Source organism: Electrophorus electricus, chromosome 15 (genome assembly GCF_041902795.1).
Source record: "Electrophorus electricus isolate QZ-2024a chromosome 15, ASM4190279v1, whole genome shotgun sequence".
NCBI classification, from domain to species: Eukaryota; Metazoa; Chordata; class Actinopteri; order Gymnotiformes; family Gymnotidae; genus Electrophorus; species Electrophorus electricus.
The window spans coordinates 5,975,424-5,999,893 of NC_137511.1; the positions used below are offsets into that span (position 1 = coordinate 5,975,424).

A 24,470-nucleotide genomic window follows, 5' to 3' on the forward strand; every position below is an offset into this window, starting at 1 on the left:
ATGCTATCAGCTGTTGCAAGGTGTTGTCTGAGGTCAATTTAAGTCCAGTGCCTCAGGTAATGTACGGTTTAGAGCCTTCCCCACCGTGACAAACCCTTCCATCAGTCACAGTACGCATCCATAAAACTCCTAATGCAGCACAGAGACAAAAAGCCATCCAGCCTGTGCCTTTTTTATTCTGATGATTGCACTCTTCCTTTCCATTTGGTAAGGTCACAAGGTCCACGGCTCCATAAGTCATAAGGAAAGCACCAGCCAGTGATTAGTCTGCTGCTGTATGAACCCCGGGGTGCTAAAAATCCCCACTGGATTTCCTGGTTATGCATATCAGCACAATGTGAATAATTTGGAGGAGTGGAAGCACCTCAGAGCATACCTTTGCTAATTCCTTCTTTATTTTTTCATTCCTTTCAAAGAAAGAACAGTCTGAACTAGATCTCAGTTCCAATAAAAAGAATAAAAAGTAAATATCAAGTCCATTTCAGAGCATGAAAAGGCTGCACTACATTTCATTTAATTGAGTCTCTATTGGAAAGTGTAAGTGGTATTTTTTTTGTTTTATTTATGTATTTTTTCCCTTCCCGGCTCCTTTCTTTGTTACCTCCCCTCGCGTTCCCTGACAAAAGACGCCAGGCTGCCAAGCCGGGCTGCTCTGGGACGAACCTGTCAATCACAGCTGACGGCACCCTGACAACATGTACGTTAAAAATTAAACCGGCTCTCAAAGCCGGCGCATGACAGCCGAGCCTTTGAAAGTGGCTCCAGCGCTCAGCGACAGAGAGGGGAGTACGCGAGGAAAAACAAACGAAGAAAACAACAGTGATGGGGGACATCAGGCAGGGAGGGAAGGAAGAGAGGAAAACTAAAGTTAAAAGTGAAAAGAGGAAGAATCGGAGCATTGATGGTGGGAACCGACGTCCTCTCTCTGCCTTTTTTAATTTAGTGAGCGAGCGCCCCCCACAACCTCCTCACACCGACCTGTGCCTGGAGGTGGGGGCCACAGGTCCAGGCTGCGCTGCTGAGGGATCACACACGTGTGGGGCCCCTCGTTCACGATCTCCCGGTCCTCCACGACATCTACAGAGACTCAAACTGCCTCAGTCACACTCAGCTTTCACTCAGGAGGCTTCATTTGAATTTCCTAATTTGAAGTTCTGAGAAACGCACACAAGTGAGGCTGCGGTTTATGTGTGTTCAGTGGGTGCAAATAAAAAATGCTGATAGAAATGAAAAGCTATTCGTAAGTCAGAACAATGTTGAATGGAATCCATTCAGAGCCTAGCTCAGTATGACCAGTTTAACAGCCACTATATCAAAAACTGATTTACAAATTGTTATTAATGGAACTGAGTGCTTTTTCTCCATTTGATCTAATTCATTAAGAAAGCTATAATCTTGTTATTGTATGCTAGAACGAAGCCCCTAGGGCTATATGCACTCTGTCTGTAAGAACGCTATAATACTGCAAAGATGTATGACAGATAATACTTTAAGTCTTCAAAAGGATTTTCAAAAGAATAGAGTATTTTAAAATTAACTTAAAAGTTAGCTATCTTATAAAAATAAAAAAACATAAATGTCAACAACTGCATCTATATGCATGCAAATGCACGTGAGTATATGTCCATATGTTTGCCTGTGCTCAAGGTCAGCTTTTAAACAGCAGAGAGTGAGAATTTTGTGTGTGTGTGTGTGTGTGTGTGTGTGTGTGTGTGTGTGTGTGTGTGTGTGTGCGCGTGCTTCAGGTCTCATGGACGACAAGCATCAAGACTTCCCACTTGCTGTCCGGACAGCAGAGTCCCTTGCAGTCTTCAAATGCAGACTGAAGACCTATCTATTTGTGGAATATTTAAATGACAACTGACACTGCTCCCATATTGACTGACTAAATTAGCACTTATTGTAGGGTACTATTTATGTTGTTTAACAAACTCTAGCACTTATTGTTAATTACACTTATCATTGTTTAAGATAGACCTTATGTATTTTGTACTTCTAGGTATCAGCATTGATCCCTGTATTTCTACAGTATTCTGGTTCATTGGAATGTATCTAACCTACTGTACTGTACTAGGATGTATTCTATGAGTAAATGACAAAGCACTTTTGTAAGTTGCTCTGGATAAGAGCATCTGCTAAATGTCATAAATGTAAATGTAAATGTGTGTGTGTGTGCGCGCATGCGTGTGTGTGTGCACGCACGCGTGCAACTGGGGGAATATATGTGTGTGTGCTCCAGGTCAGCTCTCTCTAAACAGCAGAGGTGTGTGTGGGTGTGCATGCATGTGTGGGCATGGGTGTGTGTGTGTGCACAAAACACTCACACACACACATGCGCTTGTGTGTGTGCTCCAGGTCAGCTCTTTCAGCAGCAGGTTAAAATGGCCTGGCTGTGTGGCTGAGCCAGAGCAGAGCCTGCTGCGGAGTTTGATAGGATTTAGAATTTAGAGCGCAGAAAGATGAAACAGCCAGTAAATATCTGTCTGCACACTACTTCCAAGATTTTTTTTCTTAAATGGGGGTGGGTGGTTGAGGGGATATAAAACAACAAAAACCTTTAAAGCTCTACTGCCCTCTGGTGGGCTCACATGCGTCTCCACCATGTGAACATCAGACCGCGGCCCCTTTCCCAAATGGTTTAATATCACAGCAAACCCCGGTTGAAATGAAATGTGAGCTAGAGAAAGAGAAGATGGCCAAAGTTATTCTCTCTCTGCCACAGAATCCTCACGCATTATTATGGCCTAACATTCACCTTGCAAATGACTCATCTACTTTTTTAATAGTGATTCCACTTTTTTAGTAGATCATTCAAATGTCAAATATACTTTAACTAAAATTCCTATTCAATTGATATTGTTATTTGTGACATATTAGTCCATGATATGTAACATTACATTTTATTTGGCCATATTACATTACTATTGGGCAGGTTTTTACAAGCCACTGAAGCACACAAAAGTGCCCAATTAAGGATCAAGTTTAAAGTTTCATAAAGTTTCATAGTGAAAACAGTATCACACAGTATCCACTGTGCATGGGCGGCCACACACTCGTTATTGGCTATTACAGTCTCATAGGTCTCCAAACACAAAGTCAACTTTCAAACACTTCCTTGGGAAACGTAAAAATAAAGAGACACATTTAATCCCAAATGCACATAAAATAAAAAGACACATTTAATCCCAAATGCAACTTCATTTAAAACTAATATGATGTGTTATAGTTTTCCTTTCTCTTTTCTTTTCGTTTTCAGTTGTTCCCAGGGCTACTGCTTGTGAAAATCGGTGCACATCTTTGAAATGAACACATTCATTTGTTGATGTTTACAACAGTTACAACTGGTTTTGCTCAGATGACAGTTTAATATTATCTGATGACACTTTATTATGATTAATAATAATAATTAATATTCTTATTATTGTTATTAATCTTTTAATTACTTTATTATTAATAATGTTATTATTACTTTGTGCATTCAATTAATCAGTACAGGGAATTAATCATCTCGCAAAAGATGTTACTACATAATATCTAGATATTATGCCATCTTGCCTCAGTGAAAAAGGACATTTCTAATCACAACCGAAAATGACTAAATTAGAATAAAACGTTGAATTCAATGTGGCGTGCTGTACAACTTCTTTGGGGACTACTATCTCACCTCACACTTTTTGATCAGTAACTACACTGTCAGCAATTTCAACACTGAAGGGTGAGATGAACTGGGTTCTCGGCCACAGTCATCTGACCGGGGGGGGCACAGTGGTGGGGGTGAATACAGAATGACACCTCAAAGCCCTGATTACCCAGAGTGGCTCAGCGCAGCAATGGTGCCTGCTGGGACAGCAGCGCAGGGCCTCTAAATAAATTGCAAGTGGCCTTGGGCTAGAAGAACCGCTGGTCTTTCATCTCCTTTGCCAGTGAGCGAAGAGAATGTGCAGGCAGTCAATCAAACTCGTAAGCCTACACAACAATGGGGCGGAGCTTTTGTCTATTATTTATTTTCTTAAAAATCACATATTTCATTATCACAAGTCGCCCCTGCGCTCCAGTTGGGGGCGGTGCGATCAATTATTGATACCGCCGAATTCCCGCCTTTTCCTTCGCCGCTCTTGTCACTAACTGTTATCAAAACACATTTGAAGAAGCAAAAAATGGCCATCACATGTGATTATATATTTAGGGCAGCTGAAAGGCTGGGCTGCATCAGCGGCTCTGGAACACTATTCCCCGCATGTTCAGGGGCTCCATTGAAGTTGTGTCTGTTGTTGTCATGCCGTGTCTTAAACACAGCCCCATTGTAAGGTGATCTCTCCTTCTGAGGGACTAGATAAAAAGATCTGAACCTTTTTTGTCAGGTGTCAGTAAACACTATGACTAGTTTTAAAGGAGAGGTGATCACAGGTGAGACACTTCCTCTTTAAACTTGGAGCTAAGGGGCGGTGGGGGATACGTCACGTCAAAGGCGCAGCTTTCATTCCCTGGACCTTTCAGTCTCTTCCTGGAGACGGGAGGAACCTTGGAGGTGGGGCACGGGAGGAGAATGCATACTCATCTGTCAGTTTAGATGACGCCGTGCTGCAAGCGTTGAAACTCATGAGGCTTCATAGCAGTTCGTTTTGCAACTCCGCCTTCAAAAAGATGAACACCTGCATTCATAAACCCAAAAAAAACCCTCATCAGCATCCATGCAGATTAAAGCCAGCACTGGCATACATGTTCAAAAGGACCACATATGCTCCATTTAAATCTGGGGCCAAATTCTTAGCTACACTTCTGGAGAAAAGTTTTTTCCCCCTCCCCAAAAAAAGTCAGAAAGGGAGACAAACAAACTTTAAACTAAACAACATCCACTATTCTCAAGCACCAGAACTCTCCCCTATACCCCCTCCCCGCACTAATTCCTCATCCAGTGTATATTCTACCACTGTCTCCTCTTTTAATTACCCTGCAACAGAAAAGATGGAGCACATCAGACACATCTCCACAAATCCGTCCCTGGCAGGCTCTCAGAGCATTGGCGTCTGCTGCTGACGATACAGCAGCCCGTCCTCCACCAGGGACGGCCAGGCAGCTCCGCACAACAGGAGGATGATCCCCCCCCCCACCCCACACACACACGTCCTCAGATAAGGGCCCCACTCACACGGCCCCTAATCGCAGAGAAGCCGGCGAAGCAGCTTGCAATCACACAGGCGTCTCTGCTGTTTCCCTGCACCGTTGCACACTCTCGACAACTGGCTCTCTTTCATATGCACTGAAGGCTTCTTTAAATGCTCATCTGCATTTGCAAACTCCTCTGGGTATTGTGCCCTGCTCTGGTAGGGCAAGACAGGGAACATTTAGTCATAAATGGGAACTGTGGATCAACCGTGAAACACTGACCTGTTCTAGCCTAATGTTAAAATTCCAGGAGTACATCATTACACAATAGTAATGCACTTAGCACAAACAGTCATGAAATGATGCCATGCCCACACATCTCCCCGAAGACTCACGCGGCACCACAACTTCCTGTTGTACATCTCCAAAGGCTCTTGTCTGTTGCCCAGTAGACAATGCAGAGGTGCCATCTGTGACCTCTTCGGCCACTGTGCAGAAGGTGCATGAAGCTTGAAGCCCAGCACACCCCCCCTCCATCCCATCCCATCCCAGACTAATTTGGAGATGAAGCAAAAGATCCTGAGTGTTGGCTTGTGGTTCTCATGGGGGCGCCTGGAGAGCACACTGGGCCTTATTTGATGTGCTTCTTGCCATGTGGGGAGGAGATGTGGTGCTTTTAAGATTATTATTTATTTACTGTGAAGAATGAGAGCCATTCCTGCAGTGCCAGTAATACAGTAATTACTAAGCTGTGAAGTAGCAGAAAAGTACAGCTGATAGGTCCCTCCCTAAGATATGACAAACATTTAATATTGATTATATTATACTGCATTTAATATTGATCAGGACAGAAGAGGCAAACCGTTCCTAAGATATGACAAGCATTTAATATTGATCAGGACGGAAGAGACAAACCGTTCCTAAGATAGGACAAGCATTTAATATTGATCAGGACGGAAGAGACAAACCGTTCCTAAGATACGACAAGCATTTAATATTGATCAGGACGGAAGAGACAAACCGTTCCTAAGATACGACAAGCATTTAATATTGATCAGGACGGAAGAGACAAACCGTTCCTAAGATACGACAAGCATCTAATATTGATCAGGACGGAAGAGACAAACCGTTCCTAAGATACGACAAGCATCTAATATTGATCATGACGGAAGAGACAAACCGTTCCTAAGATACGACAAGCATTTAATATTGATCAGGACGGAAGAGACAAACCGTTCCTAAGATACGGCAAGCATTTAATATTGATCAGGACGGAAGAGACAAACCGTTCCTAAGATACGGCAAGCATTTAATATTGATCAGGACGGAAGAGACAAACCGTTCCTAAGATACGGCAAGCATTTAATATTGATCAGGACAGAAGAGACAAACCATTCCTAAGTGCATGAGTGTGCAATGGCCTCGGTGGGCTCATTCTTAGCAAACGCACTGAATCATTCTCCAAGCCCAATTTAACACCATCTGGCTGGGCTAATATGCCACAATTACTCTGATGAAATGGATACAGATGAGCTTTGAGGTTCAATCTTTGTCACTTTTAAAAAGAGGGCTTAAAATGACACATTAAAAGCCTTTGTGACTGTAATGGACTGGGAAACGAAACCTAACCACAACTTTCATTGCCTTTCTGTGAGATTGATTTGGTATTAATGGAATGCCAAGGCAGTGGTAAAAGAACAGTATGGATATTGTGTTATGGGTGCATTGTCTTTCTTCTAAGTGAAGTCTCCAAAAAGCAAACAAACCACAGACTAGAGCACTGCCGAAAGGAGAAAGGAGATGATACCACGGATTGACTTTGAAAAGATCAAACAAACACGCACACAAACGTATAAACGGGCAACTCTCTTTGGCCTTTTGCCTGTCAGCTGAGAGGCTTGCTTACATGCCAAAAGTTGACTGTCCTAGAGTTAAAACAACCAACACACAATCACACACACACAAAGACACACTTTTGATCACACTGCCAGCGTGTTAGCATGGTCTTGCATCAAAGCTGAGAGAAAGGAACTAGGGTAGCGGTGGTGGTGGAAAACATACTAAAACACTCCTAGTATGAGAATGACCTCAATTCACCACTAGTGCAAAACACATACTGCAGGAAGAATCAAACTTTAAAATATTAGGAGTAAATCAATAAACAAAAGCTTCTTGATTTAAAATAACTTCTAAAAAATAATAAAATAAAAGCTGCTATAAATATGAATGCCTTAAACTTAATCAGAACTATACAGCATCTAATATTTGTATAATTTATGTAATATTCATAGATTGATCTTTTCATCAGTTTTCAGTTAGATGTCAGAATATCTGACAAAAGGAAACACTTTTGATCGGGTATTTACACTGCTCCCAACGATAGATGCACTTAGGCTAGAACAATGTCTGTAGTATCGGATACGTTAGTAGGATAAAATACACTTTAGGCACTCATGTGTTTATACAAGAGGCTAGGGCAAAGCTCTGAGTAGCTAAACAAATCCTGAACTAGACAGTTATTCAAATCTTTAAAAGCAATCATTTAAGAGTGAGAGGTTTTTAAAAAAAAATATGAACACACTCGGTTCATTTGTCTCACCAGCTTTTGTATTGTTACACATATAATGAGCATAATCAAAAGCCTGCTGTTTCAATGATGCTGATCCTTTAACGGGATGTTGTGCAAAAGCCCCTGCGTGTTCTACATGTTCTCCCTGTGTTTGCGCAGGTTTTCTCCCACAGTGCAAAAACATGATGGTTAGGTAAAAGTTGGCTATCCAAAAGATTGTCCAGTGTGTGTGTGTGTGTGTGTGTGTGTGTAAATGACTGCATGCCTGCATGCCCAGTGATGGATGATGCTTGGTGCTGGGGGTGGTCTTCTCTCCCCTTCCTGCTCCTAATTCAGTCCCCCAGGGGGCTGTGGTTTCTGAGTGAGTACGCTGTACACAACTGGCTGCTGCTTCTCACCCGTGTGTTGACTAGATGGAAAAGCATCGCGCTGTGCATTGATTGTAAAACGTCCGCGGCGCCTTCATTCATTTGTTCATTTATGAAGCAGGGAGCTAAAGGGAGCTTGTAAACTAATAATGGGAGCGGTGTGCTTAGGTGACATCAAAGTCGCGATCAGTGGCATCAGCCTGTGATGTTTGAAAGTCTCTCTGGTCTCTCTGACATGTCTGTGTCTCCAGAGTGGATACAGCAAACCATTTACTGAAGATGATTATTTAACAAGTCCCAAGGACCTGAGCAACATGACTGTTATCAAGCTGCTCTGGACTAATGAGAACAAGAGGCTTGGTTTTAGTGTGCAAAAAATCACTGATAACAATTGGATGCGAAGGCTTGTAGTAGTTGCTTTTTTCCCATGCATTAATTAATTTATTTCTAAAATAAAATGTTTACTTTCAATTACCTTAAGTCATACACAGAATTTTTAAAAACTGGTTAAATCAAACATCTCTTTTTGGTAACAGTGTAGAAATCTTTCCCAGGAGGTGTAATCAGTTTGCTGCAATGCAAAAATAACACTGTTTATTCTCTTAGAAGTGTATTCTCCCAGCCATCAACTTAATTTATGTATTGAACATCATGCTACCTCATATTTTTGGAAAAGTGTTACTTTTATATTTACTAAAACACATGAATTGAATCCCAAAGAGGGCCGTTTTCTCATAATTGGATTTTAAGACACTAAATAATTGTTTACCAAAGACTTGGCCCAGATTATTGCCTAATCTCAAAATATTCACTATATATATCTAACCTTTAAAATATAATCCTCCGACTATTTCACATTTATGAGCACTCGCAGGAGTGCTCTGATATCTTCTGGCACTTCAACTGCTGCAATTCCACCTGCATCACTGGAGGTCACTGGGTGGCCTGTGAGAAGTCTATCTGCACATCCTGGGCCGCAGGGAGTACCCTGATTTTCAGCACTGCATGCGATTCAACAACTGCATCAGATCTTGTCAGATGTTCCCCCCAGTGAGTCAATCAAACTGATGGATTATATTCCACACTTTCAAGCATCTTAATAGATCAATGTCAATCAATCATTCCTTTGAAGTTATTTATAGATGCAGCATAAAATGTGTATGGGGTCCACCTGGAATTTCAGTCATATAAAGCCGAGCACAAGTCATGCTCTAAAGACTTCACTTCTCGTTAGAATTCTAGTCATCTCCCTGGATTGGCGAGAAGAGAAAAATCAGACTGTCACTACATTTTGTTCAACAAAATGACTAAAGCGTATAACTTCAAAATTGCATTTAGAGCGGAACAGCCTTTTGAATGCTTAGACCCAAGTAGATCCAAAATCCAAAGCTTCAGGTTAGTGTCCATTACACTGTGAGTATTGCTTCCTCTGCATTACACCCCAGAGCAGCCTACAAGATGAGAATCCACAGCAGACCTGCATTCACTCAACATGTGCTGGAGTACGCAGAGGACAGCTGCAATGCCCACAAAAGTGTCCCACCTCCGTTATATAATGGGGCACAGCTGGGTGACCCATGGGGACACCCACTTGAGAAGTTCTGCTGGCTGAAGAGTACGAAGCCTGCGTGACTGGCTGCTGCATCTCCATGACTGACTCCTTTAAGAGAATTAGAAGCAGTTTCAGAGAGGCTGGGCCTGCCACACTGGGGTAGTTAAAGGTTTGTGCTTGCCTCCGACGGCCTGTTTACTTTCTCTCCATTGAAATGTTGTGTGTGAAGCACAGCAGAGAAGACTAGTCAGTGAGGGTAAGGAATAAAATAGGCCCACTGCCAAATCAAATCAATATTAAAGAAAATGCAAGACAATGCAGAGGTTTCTGTCCAACTTGAGTTATTTAGGAGAGTCCTTTCTGCATCGCAGACTCCACGAACACGCGATTTCAAAGTCGTGATTGAGCAGGCCTGGAGAAACAAGTCTGGCTCCACAAATGTGAGCAGATTCGAGCAGCTTTCTTCTCAGTGCTGCCATGTCACGTCTGAAACCTTTACGTTAACTTAAAGTTTGAGACTCTGGTTGTCGGGAACTCAAAAGTGCAGTTATTGCATGTTTTATATGAGACAAAAAAGAGCTTTTATGGAGACAAAGATGGGCTGCATAGAGCCATATAGCTTAATGTTCCACTATCTGCAGAACGCAATCTGCTGACGAGGCAGGAGATTGGTAAGCCTTAAGGTAGGCTTGGGTCTATAAAGGGGTTCTGAACTCTAAATGGGGCAGTCCAGCATACAGTCACTACGGGCAAAGTAAGCATTCTGGTACATAGGTAGGACAGAGACTGCAGAACGTGTTAAAATCTAGAGCAAAAAAAAAGTCTGATGAGAAATAATTTCATATGCTCTCTAAAGGGGGTTTAGGCTATGAAACTGAGGCTGTGTCTAAGAACTACATCAAAAACATTCATGAAAAGAATTGAGTGTTATTAAAATAACATGCCACTTAGCATATAGATACTTGTTACCATATTGCACAGCAACCTATGACAAATAACACTATGAGTCAAGAAACTTTCTGTAAACTTTTTCCTTCAACATGGCAGATTATAAGTGAGTTTAACATTTCACCCACATAAGATGGTCCAAATGCTACAATTCATTGAAAAGAAGCCTGTACTTTGTCTCACTTACTCTCAATGGAGACGTTAAGCAGGTGATTGGTTGATTGGTGTTGGCCAATCAACTGTCAATCAAAAGAATCCATCTGTGCTGAGGACCCTGTCTAAAGCAGCTAAATTTGGAAAACATTTATTTTATTAGTGTAATTGGCAATAGTATTTTAATGCATGTAATGTTTTTGCTTGTTTGTTTGTTTAACATAAGACAGTGATGATGGGTGTTTATTGATTTCGTGTGTAGTATTTTTACTGTTCCTAGGACCGTGCGCTTCTGGACTGAGACTGATAGTTTCATTCCTGGGATTTGTTGGAGCCACTCCTCCATCTTAGGGGCGACAGCCCTACATGTCCCTATCGCCACTTTTGCACAAGTTTAGTGTCAACCTCTGACATTCATTCTGTTTCCATCACTTAGGTCTGCCTCATCTATCACCACTGCTGTTTTCTACATCTTTTCTATTGTCATGATGTCTGGTTGGCTCACCACTACTTGTTCTGGATCTGGAGATCCCACAGGATCTTAACTTTGGTAGAGAACAACACTCTCCCATTTGGACTTGAGGGTGTCCATCTCATATGTTCCTGTACTTCCCTGCCACTTGGTTGTCTATACTATATATATGTGTGTGTGTGTGTGTCTGTGTGTGTGTGTGTGCGTGTGTCTGTGTGTGTGTCTGTGTGTGTGTGTGTATGTGTGTGTGTGTGTGTTTGTGTGTGTGTATGTGTTTGTGTGTCTGTGTCTGTCTGTGTGTGTGTGGTGGTGTGTGTGTATGTGTGTGTGTGTGTGTGTGTTTGTGTGTCTGTGTCTGTCTGTGTGTGTGTGGTGTGTTTGTGTGTGTGGTGTGTGTGCGCGTGTGTGTGTGTCTGTGTGCGCGTGTGTGTGTCTGTGTGCGCGTGTGTGTGTCTGTGTGCGCGTGTGTGTGTGTCTGTGTGTGTGTGTGTGTGTGTGTGCGTGTGTCTGTGTGTGTGTCTGTGTGTGTGTGTGTATGTGTGTGTGTGTGTGTTTGTGTGTCTGTGTCTGTCTGTGTGTGTGTGGTGGTGTGTGTGTATGTGTGTGTGTGTGTGTGTGTTTGTGTGTCTGTGTCTGTCTGTGTGTGTGTGGTGTGTTTGTGTGTGTGGTGTGTGTGTGTGTGTGTGTGTGTGTGTCTGTGTGCGCGTGTGTGTGTGTGTCTGTGTGCGCGTGTGTGTGTGTCTGTGTGCGCGTGTGTGTGTCTGTGTGTGTGTGTCTGTGTGCGTGTGTGTGTGTGTGTCTGTGTGCGCGTGTGTGTGTGTGTGTCATCCTTGATTCCATTCAGTGCCCACATGAACTCTGCAGTTAAAACGCCTTTTTTTCCATCTGCGTCCCTCTCTCAGTCTGCTGCTGAAATCCATTTGTTCACGCCTTCATCTCTGGCCGCTTGGACTATTATTCAGCATCAGCTCCTCCTCTGTTCACAGACTTCAGATGGTTCAGATGCTGCCTTCCTTCTCAACCAAACTCGCTCTCTCCATCACATTATGGCCGTTCCCCAACATCTTCACAGACTTCCTGTAAAATACCATATTCTAATCTAAATCCTCCTATTCACCTACAAAGCCCTAAATAACCTCACTCCTTTATACCCGTCTGATCTTCTCCTTCCTTACAAACCTACTCACACCATCAGGACGTCCTCAGCCAGCCTGCTTGTCTATGGTGATTGTTTTTTTTCTAGATGTGCTCCTTGACTCTGGAACTCTCTTCCCACTCTGGTCCAACAGTCTGCAATTCTCTCTCTATTCAAATCCAACCTTAAATTTTTTTTTTTCCCCTTTGCTGATAATATTTCTCAAACCTAAACTCTGTCATCAGCTCTTGCCCATGTTCTGTGTACAGTACATGTACAGTATGCAGTATATGTACATGTATATAAAGAGTATATATAATATATATATATATATAAAGATTTTTCACCCCCCTGTGGAGAAAAAGTGTTGCTTTATCCTTGATTATAGCTGTAGTGACAAATTAGGATAAACTTTCAAATCCATAAAAAACCTCACTGTGTAATAGTCTTTTAAGGGAAGGCCGAGATAAAAGACTATTGCAGAGGGAGATTTTTTGTGATTTCCAAGGGGATTAATGAAGAACTCGGTTTAAACTGTTTTTGCATTATATTTATTTTATTTTGCTGTTACTGTCTCTTTAAGACATCAATTATACAACTTGTAGAGGTGTAGCCCAATCTGTTTCAACCTATAAAAGGTGTGCAGGGTGGGTGGAAGATGGTGTCCTATTAGCACTGACAATAGCACGCAAGCTAAAATGTTTACTTATTCCATAATAAAAATGGTAAAAACCTCTGTGGGGTTTTCCTGATCTATCGGTAGTGTGCAGGCTACGTTCTACCATTTTCTTCATGCACCTACATCAAATGTTGTTCAGTTTTTCGTGGATTGAATGCAACTACACACCCTTTTTCCCATTTTGCTTTGACGAGTGTTCAGTAAAATCCATGATCAATCTTCATCATAATCATCCTTTCTGCTTAGTCTATTCCAGGGTCACGATGGCAAGAGAAGCCCAGGTGTGTGTCCTCATCTACTTCCTCCAAAGCTTTCTGCAGGATCCCCAGGCATTCCCATGCCAGCTTGAACATGTAATCCCTCCAGCGGATCCTGGGCCTACACCGAGGCCTCTTCCCTAGTTTACCTCCAGTAGGAGGCAACCAGGGAGCATCCTTATTATACACCTGACCCACCTCAACTGGCTCCGCTTAACATAGAGGCAGAGGACTCTACTCTGAGCTCCTCACCCCATCACAGAGACTGAGACCCACTACCTCATTTTGGCTTTCACATCACTCATGAACAAGAACCAAAGATCCTTGAACTCAAATTGGGGGATGTTCTCACACCCTACCTGGGAGGAGCATGTCATTCTTTTCCAGGAGTTAACCATGTCCTCAGACTAGGAGGTGGTGGTTAACGCTGCATCACACTCAGCTGCAAATCAAATCAAAGTTTATTTGTCACATACAGTCATACACAGTATAACTGGCAGTGAAATGCCTTTGGTGACTGCTCTGCCCGTAAACTGCAGAGAGAGACAGAAAAATGTATAGATCAGGGTAATGTAGGGTTAACCTGAAATAGATCCTAAAATATATAATCAAATTTGTCTGGGGAAAAAAACAATTAATAGATAAATGTGAATGTGGATGAATAAATATGCCCAGATAAATAAATTAATCTAAAAGGAATGTATGAACACGAATACGATTATACACAAATGTACAATGTTACAATTAGCGAGCTCAGGGTGAAGGTGTGCAATATGGCGCAGTGCAAATAGCAAAATATGGGTGTGTAAGAGTGTGTATGATGTTTTCGTGAGCAATGGTCTAGTCCAGTGGGGGAATCCAGTGAATGAAGAGTAGTCCCATCAGTTACCCTGGTTCAGAGCCCGAATGGCCTGCGGGACGAAGCTCCTCCTCAGTCTCTCTGTGTTGGTCTTCAGGGAGCGAAAGCGCTTCCCTGACCTCAACAGAGAGAAGAGCCTATTGTTGGGATGGGTGGGGTCCTTCACAAACCGCTCGAGTGTGCACTTACGGCCACCGTATGAGGAAGCCAGAATTAAACCAAATTAAACTTCTTTTTTTTTGGATAAATTATCCATATGGTGCACTGAAAAACACACTGCTGCAAAGTGCTGAAATACACTTTTTTTGTTTTATCTGAGACACTGATCATAGATCTTAGGCCCACTATAGTTAGAACACAATAGAACACGAAAAACCATGGGCTTTTCTTCATCTCCAGATCTTTTGCTTTTTGATGGGCATTCAGTGGGCATAAACAGCACATTCTGCAAAATGTAAAGGAATCACATGTCAAAAGGCAGTGGAACTTTGATCGCATCACCCAGTTAAATCTGCTGATTCTTCTAATAGCTACTTAAATCAACTGTAGTATTGTATTCATTCATCCATGTCCTAAGTCTCACATTCTCACTGACAGTTGAGAACATAAAGATGAATGAATTTATACAATTGCCCCAGTATCCTGAGTCTTCTTTGCACTCTGATTAACCTGTGTAGGTATAATGAGAGACTTAAAGCCTATGTAACTGCTGGTGCTCCACAGAAACTGCTGGAGGACAGAAGATTATTCTGCAAAACATTTATTGTACAATTCCAATATAATACAAATTTCCTTATCATCTTCTGTGTACACTGCTTACCACCAAAAACACCACTATTTTTGGAATGTTACAGTATTTTCACAAAGATAACCAAATCTCTGGCAATCGGTTTAAAATCAGCAAAGACAGACACCCCAGAGGTACACAGAGGTGTACTGTATCGCTGAACTGAAGGGGGAAACAGCATAAAAGAACATCAGAAGCAGGAACTGCCATGTCCTTTAGGTTTCATTTTCTCTCACTTCAATGTTAATTTTGTAAAGTTCAAATTTTAAAAGCACTTTTGGAACTTCTAAGAGGGATAGTTTTTTTTTTTAAACCTCATATCAGTTACTTTAAAGTTTAATCAGTAAAACAGGATGCTTATTTAGCACTTACATTCTCTCCTTTTTGGCAACAAGACCTTGCATATGATATCACCACTGATTAAATATCGATTTGAAAAGGCCTGTACCTGTTGGCAACTGTCCACTCACACTCAAACAGTAACTTGAGTCTTAAGCGCAGATGTTGTAAGCTCCCTTAAGCCGTTTGTGAATCATCACAGCGCAGATCATCATAAACAAAAAGCATGTTTCTAAAGTTTATATGCACTGCATATCACATCAGCAGTTTTCATACAACATACAGGATTATACACAATTTTGAAAAGATGTTTTTGAACTGGCTTCAAGTTTAGCTTTTGCCAAATAAAACGCACCTAGAAATAAATTAAATTACATGGTGATGTATGTGATCAATTATGAAAGCTGTTTTAGGACTTCTTATTGCCCCCAAACGAAATTTTAAAACCTTATTAGAAATAAGTCACAAAATAATGAGTGTCTCTACCTTTAAAAAGACACTGCTGGATTCCCAATAAGAAGTCAGATGAGGCTCTTTTGAATAGTGGACTCTGTGCCTTGACCCTGTTTGTTTGTTTGTTTGTCTTGAGTGGCTCTAGTTAGAGGTCCTCTGTCCATGCAGGGATGGGGCAACGGGGAGGTTCTCATGCAGGTACTTCATGCTGCCCTGTTCGGAGAAGTCTGCAGCCGTGTGGCCATCACCACGCAGGACCCACTTAGTGGTGAGGAGCCCCTCCAGCCCCACGGGCCCGCGGGCGTGGATACGGGCCGTGCTGATGCCAACCTCCGCCCCTGCGGCAGACAAACGCAGCCACCACCATTAAAGAACCAGTAAAACTAAACCTCAGAATGGAAATTTTACCACTTTAAAGCATCAAGTGCTATTTAAATCAGACAGGGCAAGCTAGCTTCCTCACCAAGACCAAATCGGTATCCATCAGAAAACCGTGAGCTGGTATTCCAGAACACGCAGGCACTATCCACCAACTGCAGGAACTGCTCTGCTGTCTCCTCTGAAAACAAAGGGCAATTCAAGAAAATCCTTCATATAATTTGTATTATATATATATATATATATATATATATATATATATATATATATATATATATATATATATACATACATACACACACACACACACACACACACACACACACACACACACACACACACCAGTTAATCATAAGTAATGGAAAAGAAAGATTACATGGCTGCTCAATAAAACTATTCTAGCATTCTACTAAAAAGTGTTAATTACATCTTCACCACTAGATGGCATTGTTTTAAAATATCCCCCCCCCCCAAAAAAATCACTGAAGCCTGCATGTTCCATTTTCTCTTGAATCTGGAATCAATCACATCCTGCATTGTTCCAACAAACAACAAAATGTGATATAGCGGGGTTTAGTCATCGCTCCAACATGTGCACCACACATGCACTTCTCAAAAAAAATCAAAAACGCCAGGACCCAAACAGGGCAGTGCTCTCGGGTGGTCAGAGAGACCTTTACCATTCTCAGTAACGATGACATCGGTGTGTGAGCTGCCGTATTTATGAATGTGGTCCACGGCCTCGAGCATGCCATCCACCACCTCTATGCAGCACTCCAGGTCTCCGTACTCCGTGCGCAGGGACTTCACCTCCGACGGGCTGAAGGTGAGGTACGACGCGAACCTGGGCCCAGCATGGACCTTTACCTGCATGGGTCCAGCCATCAGGAGTCAGGGATCAGCAAGGAACCAACTGACAGCTAAGCTTCCTCATCAGTGGTCTTATAGTCTGCAATGACGCGCGCATGCGTAGTACAGCCTTACATTTTCTGTTCTCAGCATGTCGATGATTTGGTCAAACATAGGAGATCGAAGCACATCTCTGTGAATCAGCAACGTTTCCATAGCATTACAGGCTGCGGGATAGTCGCATTTGGAGTCTCTGACTGCAGACAAGAAACATGGGCATCACACTGTCCGAACAGTGAAAACTTGAGAATGAACAAATCAGACGAGTATGTCATCACTCCAGCATTCCAGCATAGTGAAGTGAAATTGTCTTGACGGCGTTTACCAATCTTAATGACTTTGTCGAGGCTGGCCTCGTGGTCCACGTAGACGTGACAGATTCCCTCACTGTGGCCCAGCACAGGGATGCCCTTAGCAGCACGCTGGATGTCTCTGACCAGCTGGGATGAGCCACGGGGAATGATGAGGTCAATCATCTTCTCCAGCCGACACAAGTCTTCCACCTCCTCTCTCGTGCTCACCTGCAACACACGTACATGTCCAGAGGCTTTTAACAGTAGTCGTAGTGCAGGAAACAGCCAGGAAGCTGAAAAATTGTTCTCGCAGGTCAAACTTGAGACTGGCATCATACCAGCTGAATGGCGTCCCTGACACCGTGGATGGACAGAGCTTCTTGGGCTAGCTCATGCAGGACACGGTTGCTGTTAGCTGCCTCTCTGCCACCCTTCAGCAGCAGAGCATTCCCGCTAGCGATAGCTAACGCAGACACCTGTCGAGGGCGGTAGCAACAAACCACCCTGTCAACATGGAACAAACAAAAAGAAAAACAACACAGTACGACGAGCAAAATAAAATGTTTATGACAAAATTCAATAACTAATTTAACAGGCGGCGTGCATGTGCGAGCATGCGAGACACGGGAGGGCGCGACCTGAGGCAGGCAGTCCGGGCGGGACTCGAAGATGACGAGAAGCACTCCGATGGGGACTGTGATCTGCTCCAGCTCCAGATTGTTGGCCACGCGGGTCCTGCGCACCACGCGCCCCACGCTGTCCTGAGAGGACACTGCAATCTGCCGCAGGCCGATGGCCAGGCTGTTCAGTTTAGACGAGGACAGGCTCAGCCGCTTCAGCAGGGGAGGCGGCATGCGTCCTGTCACACCAGGGGGGTGAAGAGTGAGAGCTTCAGCTTCCTGGAAACCTGCTCAGGTCTTTCTAATACGCAGAGCCCGCCCACCCAAGGGAAGGACCTAGAAGCATAAACTCAATGTTAACGAAAGTGTATAACGAACTGGGTCAGAGTGGTACCTGAATTGACAGCGAATTCCATGTCCTTCTTATTGGCCGAGAGAATTTCTTCTCTCTTCTCAGTCAGAAGGTCAGCCATGGTGTAAATGATTTCGCTCCTCTGTGAAAATAAATAAATAAATAAATGGCACATGCTTCCTTTAGAGTCCTTGAACAACTGTGACTAACGTTTGACCACCAATGGTTAAGTACATCATCATGGGTGGAGGATGGGAGCTTGCCTGCTCTGGGAGCAGGGAAGCTAGTGCCCTCCCTGCAGTGCGAGCCATGTCTGTCTGCTGCTCCACAGTGGGCCCTAGAGCATTGGACACAGCCACTCAATCAACACCGCCACACCCAGTCAGAGACTGTGATGACACTAATTGAAGCAAAATGAAAAATGGCTTCCTTACCAGCAGGCTTGACCTCTGAAAAGAAGGTGCCCACTTTCTTGCCCTCCACAATGTCAGTGATGACATGGCCCGTGACCTTGGGGTGGGTGCCGTTGGCAATGACTACGGACGTCCCCCCCTGCAGAGCCCAAAGGGCAGCTTTCACCTGCAAAACGTCAGGAGGGTGCACAACATGCCCCCTTTAATGATCCGGATAACGGAAAGCCTAAGGGTACCCCTGGATCCCACTGTGAACAGACCCTGTCAAATTGCAGTCATACCTTAGCCTCCATTCCACCAATGCCAACCCTGGATTTTGTACCATAGGTTATAGACTGCTGGTCCCCGGGGTAGAAAGTGTCGAGTAGTTTGGCATCATCTGTTCCAGGAGGGCTGTCATAAAGGCCTGTGGGAGGCAATGTCACAGGCCAGAGATCAGCTAGTTACTCTCAACAAGAAGCCCAACGTGTTGGGACTACTGCTCTTTTTAAGGTCATTTTCAGACTCATTCTTTAGGTGTACACTAAATAACAGGATATATTGTCCTACCCTCCACATCAGAAAGCGCAATGAGGAGATCTGCCCTCATCTCCACAGCAAGCCGAGCTGCCAAACTGTCATTGTCCTTAATGCTTATGACCTGTGAAAAAGAAAAATCAGAGGACATGAGAAAGTCGAATCCAAAGGCCAAGATAAGCAATAGATGCTGCTTTCAAGCTTTTTGAAAATGACCTGAATTTGTTCTAAGCTCCTACATGGTTTGTCAGAGCTGTAAATAAGGCTTAAATGAAATGTGTGATGAACAGAGCAACAAGGTCAGGTCGTCCTCAGCAGACACAGACACCACTATGGTAAACAGCTACATTAAGCACATGAGCGCAGGCAAAGAGAGGAACGCAAAGTGCAGGCAACAGTGTACTACACAAAATGGAGAGACACAGCTCTGTCCCTGCAGGTGGGGATGGAGCTGCATGAGGGGACTTCCGCTCTCCTAGGCCCAGGCTCCGAGCATGCACGTGTTAAACATTCACTGCTGGCAAGTGGCTCAGGCGGGCCACGGGGTGGATTCGGGTGCCCTGGCGACCCCTCGCCGCGTCGGTCCCTCTCTGCTCTGTACCCACGTTTACCCCCTGCAGGTCGCTGTTGGGCTCTGGGGGAGGAACCACCGCATCGTTGGTGTTGATGATGGGCACGATGTTCATGCGCAGAAGCTCGTGCAGGGTGCTGTTCAGGTTCCGTCTCTTTTGCTCGTCGTGGAAATCCAGGTTTGTGACCAAGATCTGAAAAGGAAAAGAGTACAACGTTTGTTTGTTTTTTCCCCACTAATTAAAGCCAATTAATAGTTTGTTATTGTTTAATGACTGTACTTCAATATTAAACTTTTTTTCAAATACACTTGGTTGCACATATTACTGCTTTTAAATTGTGTGTGTGTGTATGCTCACGTGTACCTGTGCTGTGCAGGTGCTGTACTGAGTGAACATGGCCTCATACAGAGCCATCAGTCCGCTCTGGCCTGCAGCTGCACATGCTCTCGCCTCTAAAACAGGAAGAGACTGCAAGAACAGAATGCTCGTGCTTTACTGGCATCCAACATCAGTGCAATTCTACATGTTAAAATGTAACTTATTAGTCACAGTTTCAGCAACCCAGTTCTTTTACATGCCAGGTTTACTCTTTGCGCAGAACAAGGATGTGTTTACCATGTCTTTGAGCTGATTCTGTCCAGAGTGGAGGGCCTGTCGAACACTCTGAGAGAGCAGAATTTCATGCCTCAGTCTCTGCTTCCCAAACGCTACAGCACCGCTAGTGACGATCATCATTTCTCTGCCTTGGTTCTGTAGCATCGCCACCTTAAATCACCACAAATCAGCAGCTCAGTCCAAAGTCAGTGTGGATCAGTATGGATTCTAATGTAAAAAAATAAAAAATAAAATCCCAAATTCATGTACTATTACAACACTTGTGTGAACTTATGCCTTCAATTTATGAGTGAAATCAGGCCCTAACCTGTCTGTATGAATAAATCACGGAAAATGGAAGCAGAAACAAATTGACCTGTGACCTCCCTTACCTGTTCTACAATGGAGGCGAGCCTCCCGAGCGCTAGGCCACACTCGTCACCACGCGTTACCACAGCACTGCCCAGTTTCACCACGATCCTTTTGGCCCGGCGCAGGTCACTGCGGTGAGCAAAGGACTTACCATGGGCGCGCGCTAGCGGCACTGTAAGAAAAGGCACATTACTCCCGTGACGCGCAGCAGGAAGCTGATATATGGAGAAGCAAGGGGATCTGGTGCAAGAGAGACCCAGGAAATGGGCCAATCGGAAGCAAAGCCAGAGAAGAGGAAATAAGGGAGGACTGATGGGTTGGTTAGCAAACAGACTTGCAGGAGCCAGGATGTTAGGGAGAGTGTTGCCTTACAGCAATGTCTGTCTATGAGATGAAAGCTCAGCATCGTGGGACTATAAAAAAAAACCCCACACAGACCACTGGAATTGGAGAAACCCCCAAATTAAAAAGGTAAAGGCCATAACTTCTTCAAAATTACATCCCTCTTGGAAGTAATTTTAATTCCCAACTCACGCCTACTCTTTACCCTTTCATTATGGCCAAGGGGAGGCCAGGTTTAGTGGTCAATGGTAGGTTTTGTTTTTTTTCTAAACACAACTTAAGCTATGGTAATTTTTACTTTTATTAGGTAATCAGTTAAGTCATAGAGATGTGACTTCATGTGTACATGAATTCAGCATATTTTTAAAACCGAGGAAGCTAACTAACTAACCAACACAAACTTCAGAACGGTGACTTCACAAGTGGTAAACAGGAGCAGATGAAGGCAGCAATAGGCTAAATTTGTAAGATACCAACCCCCTGCACCCACCACCACTCACTGAAATCACATGGCAAAGGATGCCAACTAGCAAGCCTTAATGCTGACAGTAGAGGACCCAGCACAGACGCCCAGTGGACGAGAGAAAAGGGATGTGAAGAGGGGTTGGTGGGGTAAATGAAAACAAGCCTCTGTGCAGTTAATATTTAATTTTAAAGATGCTGCATGGTGTACATCAGCAGTACTAGGAACATTTTAGTAGTAGTTGTAAGTCAGGTTATCAACTGTTCACAACATTACAACATACTTCTCTGTTACAGATGTTGAAAGATGTGTGATGGAAACTCACTCTTTCCCTGTGAAGCAGATCTTGTGAAGGTCTGGAGGCTCCTCGGTCCGCCGGACAGCTTGAAGCACACAGACAGTCTTTGCAGCAGCATGGTGGCAAAAGTGCTTTCAACTGAAAAACAAGCAAATCAAGGGGCTCCACCACTGATCTATATGTGAGACTATATTAAGCGGAGTCCAGTGCATGCGTCACATTATTTAAGGCGAACCTCGCAGAATTAAATACATCTTAAAATGTTTTTTTTTTAATTGACTCCCAATTAACTACACAATCCGTTATCATAATGAAGCAGGCCTCCACGTGTCTATAAAGGCTGCAAGGTAATGGCGTGCAACGGAAAAGCAGGCAGTGGCAGACCGGATGGTACGAAAGAGGACACAGCTGGTTTTGGACGTGGAAGACGCATGGCATCGCATTGCTGGATACTGACGCCATGGGCGCAATCACGGGTCACCACTCCACCGATGACGCATGGACATCTAGGCAAGTTGCTCATGGCACTGGACTGGCTGGCAGCTTGCTAACAAACCGTGAACTTGTGCAAGTACGCGTGTAGCCATGTTTACTTAATGTGGCTACCGTCACTTAACAGACAGGTACGATAGGGTTCGTTAGTTAACCTAACTTTAATATTTGACAACTCCAATACAACTTGCGTTTACCAAACGACTAGCAAATGTTAGCAATGCTTATCTGGCGACCATACCCGCTTGTTAGACAGCTAGCCCGCAAGCTAATTACTGAAATGAACGAGATGATGCAAGAAGTGTCTGTCTTGCTGCACAGTTCAGAATGGCTGGTAGCGTTTGGATAGCAAAGTCATGAAAAGCAGCAAGTTAGCGAGCTGGGTAACTAGTACATTACGCTAAATTACAGCTATCCAGCTAACTAGCAAACTATACCTAACTAAAGTGCTAAAAGAAGCTTGTTCGCTTTAGTTTAAGTAACCATCAGTTTGGATAAACTTCAGGAAATTATATCTATAGCAGATGTACACTTCCATACCGTTTTGCAAGCTTACTGGCTAATAAACGTCTTATCCAGTTTAAGTTCAGCGTCTGCAACTTGCTGTTCTAGGAGCCGCAGCTTCTCTCCTGTTCCCCACCATGTTGCCATGCAGCTACGTGGAAAAGGCGAGTGCGCATGCGTATACCTCAGCCTTCCACGTTACGTAGAGGACCCGTTCACAAGCGTTCACGCATAAAAACAACACGTCTTTGCCTTGGGAGTAACTCTGCTTTAAAAAACAACAAAAACAACAAATGTTAATTACAAGAACCATGCAAACAACTAATCCTAAATCATCCGCGATTTTTTGGACTAAATTGACAGTGGTTATAGAGACCAGTAGTGTGTTGTACTGCGTTATACAACTATTACACCAGGGGGCATCATAAGCCTATCAAGGAAACAAACAAACAAAAAATTGTAGGCCTGCTCTTGCTAAATGTTTCATTGATGCAGTGAGCAAGAACGCTTATTTTCAAACATTCTTGTTTTTTGTTTTTTTCTCTGCACCTATTCTATTAACTTTTATCTGCACAAAGACATTGCCGAAAATTATAATGGACTACACGAATCCTAACACAAAAGCATTACACTAGACCATACAAATTCTGTGGCCAATCTCTTAATGTTAGCAAGAATGCTTCCTTTGATGGACTTCCAGATGTTACATCAGGTTGCATTCATTTTCCACACTCTGCAGTTTCTTAGTTACAGATTTTATATTAATTCTGTGTGCAGAGTGTAAGATGTGCATCAAAGGAATGTAACTTCATGGCTTAAACAGAGCTTCTTTGAGCCTGTTATTCTCATTTTGCTGTTGGTCTCATTTATTATACCCAAGCTATAGTGACTGGAATGCATGGAATCCTACTTTGCGATGTGTTTATCTGTGCATGCGTCTGTTAATATCCATTGTGAAGGAAGGAATAAACTCCAAAATAAAGAAGTGTAAAGACATTACAGCACTTGCACCAGTGATGCAATCCCTACACTGTCTCAACATTATTTAAAATCTCTTTAGATATCAATCTCCTTTTAGAAACCTACTGTGTGATGAAAGCACAAAACAGTTATTCATTAGTCTCAGTTTTATTGTGCGGGAGCCGCGCACACCACCTTAGGAGTAGTATACTGCTGTGCTTCGCTTCGTTGTCCTAGTCACTGCAGCCCTACCCCTGTTTTGGACATATTGCCATTGCATCTACATTGTCTACATTTCTTGTGTTTGTTGCTCCTGCTTAGTGTCTTATGTCAGTACAGTCTGCACATGGTCATTGTTTACTACCTTGCCTCTTGATACTAATGGATTTAACTTTTCATTATATTCTACATGTGTGTGCACTGTATGTCTAATAAAGAGAAGCTTACATTTATTATTCTTATTAAATTGTATTTGATGGCATGCAGGCAGGCATGCTGTCCCTTTAGGGGTTGAGCATAATGAACCTCTAGATGAAAAGTTCAGGCATCCAGATTTCATCTACAATAAGGCAACACACAGACGACTGTTTTTGTGTGGGCAGATCAAGAAAGAAACAGGGGTCTACACCATGATTCAGTAATGCTCAATTAGATTTTTAATCCAATGAATCATTTTAGTTTTCTGTTCATTTGGGATGGATCATCACATGGAAAC

At 43.3% G+C, this 24,470-nt stretch overlaps 1 protein-coding gene across 2 annotated transcripts; it reads right to left on the reverse strand.

Annotated features, from left to right (window-relative positions):
- Nucleotides 1-14,842: 14,842 nt before the first annotated feature.
- On the reverse strand, nucleotides 14,843-22,972 carry aldh18a1 (aldehyde dehydrogenase 18 family, member A1). Of its 2 annotated transcripts, XM_027010456.3 has the most exons (18): nucleotides 22,832-22,972; nucleotides 21,827-21,937; nucleotides 20,717-20,868; nucleotides 20,346-20,495; nucleotides 20,094-20,198; nucleotides 19,764-19,922; nucleotides 19,192-19,282; nucleotides 18,924-19,048; nucleotides 18,664-18,808; nucleotides 18,493-18,566; nucleotides 18,272-18,371; nucleotides 17,896-18,116; nucleotides 17,596-17,733; nucleotides 17,290-17,485; nucleotides 17,040-17,161; nucleotides 16,736-16,922; nucleotides 16,141-16,236; nucleotides 14,843-16,015 (listed from the first exon to the last, which is right to left on the reverse strand). In XM_027010456.3, exons 2-18 carry the CDS (start codon nucleotides 21,915-21,917, stop codon nucleotides 15,819-15,821), a joined length of 2,349 nt encoding a protein of 782 aa, XP_026866257.1. In that variant the 5' UTR covers nucleotides 21,918-21,937; nucleotides 22,832-22,972; the 3' UTR covers nucleotides 14,843-15,818. The 2 variants fall into 2 exon arrangements, with proteins under 2 accessions (XP_026866257.1, XP_081553727.1); XM_081697601.1 differs by having other exon boundaries at nucleotides 17,596-18,116.
- Between the last annotated feature and the right edge of the window lie 1,498 nt (nucleotides 22,973-24,470).

Coding starts and splice junctions, on each gene's coding strand:
- aldh18a1 (XM_081697601.1), bottom strand. CDS start 21,917: ATGCTGCTGCAAAGACTGTCTGTGTGCTTCAAGCTGTCCGGCGGACCG. Junction 19,049..19,191: donor TGCGCTTTCTGATGTGGAGG/GTAGGACAATAT, acceptor TGCCTCCCACAG/GCCTTTATGACAGCCCTCCT. Junction 16,016..16,140: donor TGGATACCGATTTGGTCTTG/GTGAGGAAGCTA, acceptor TGTCTGCCGCAG/GGGCGGAGGTTGGCATCAGC.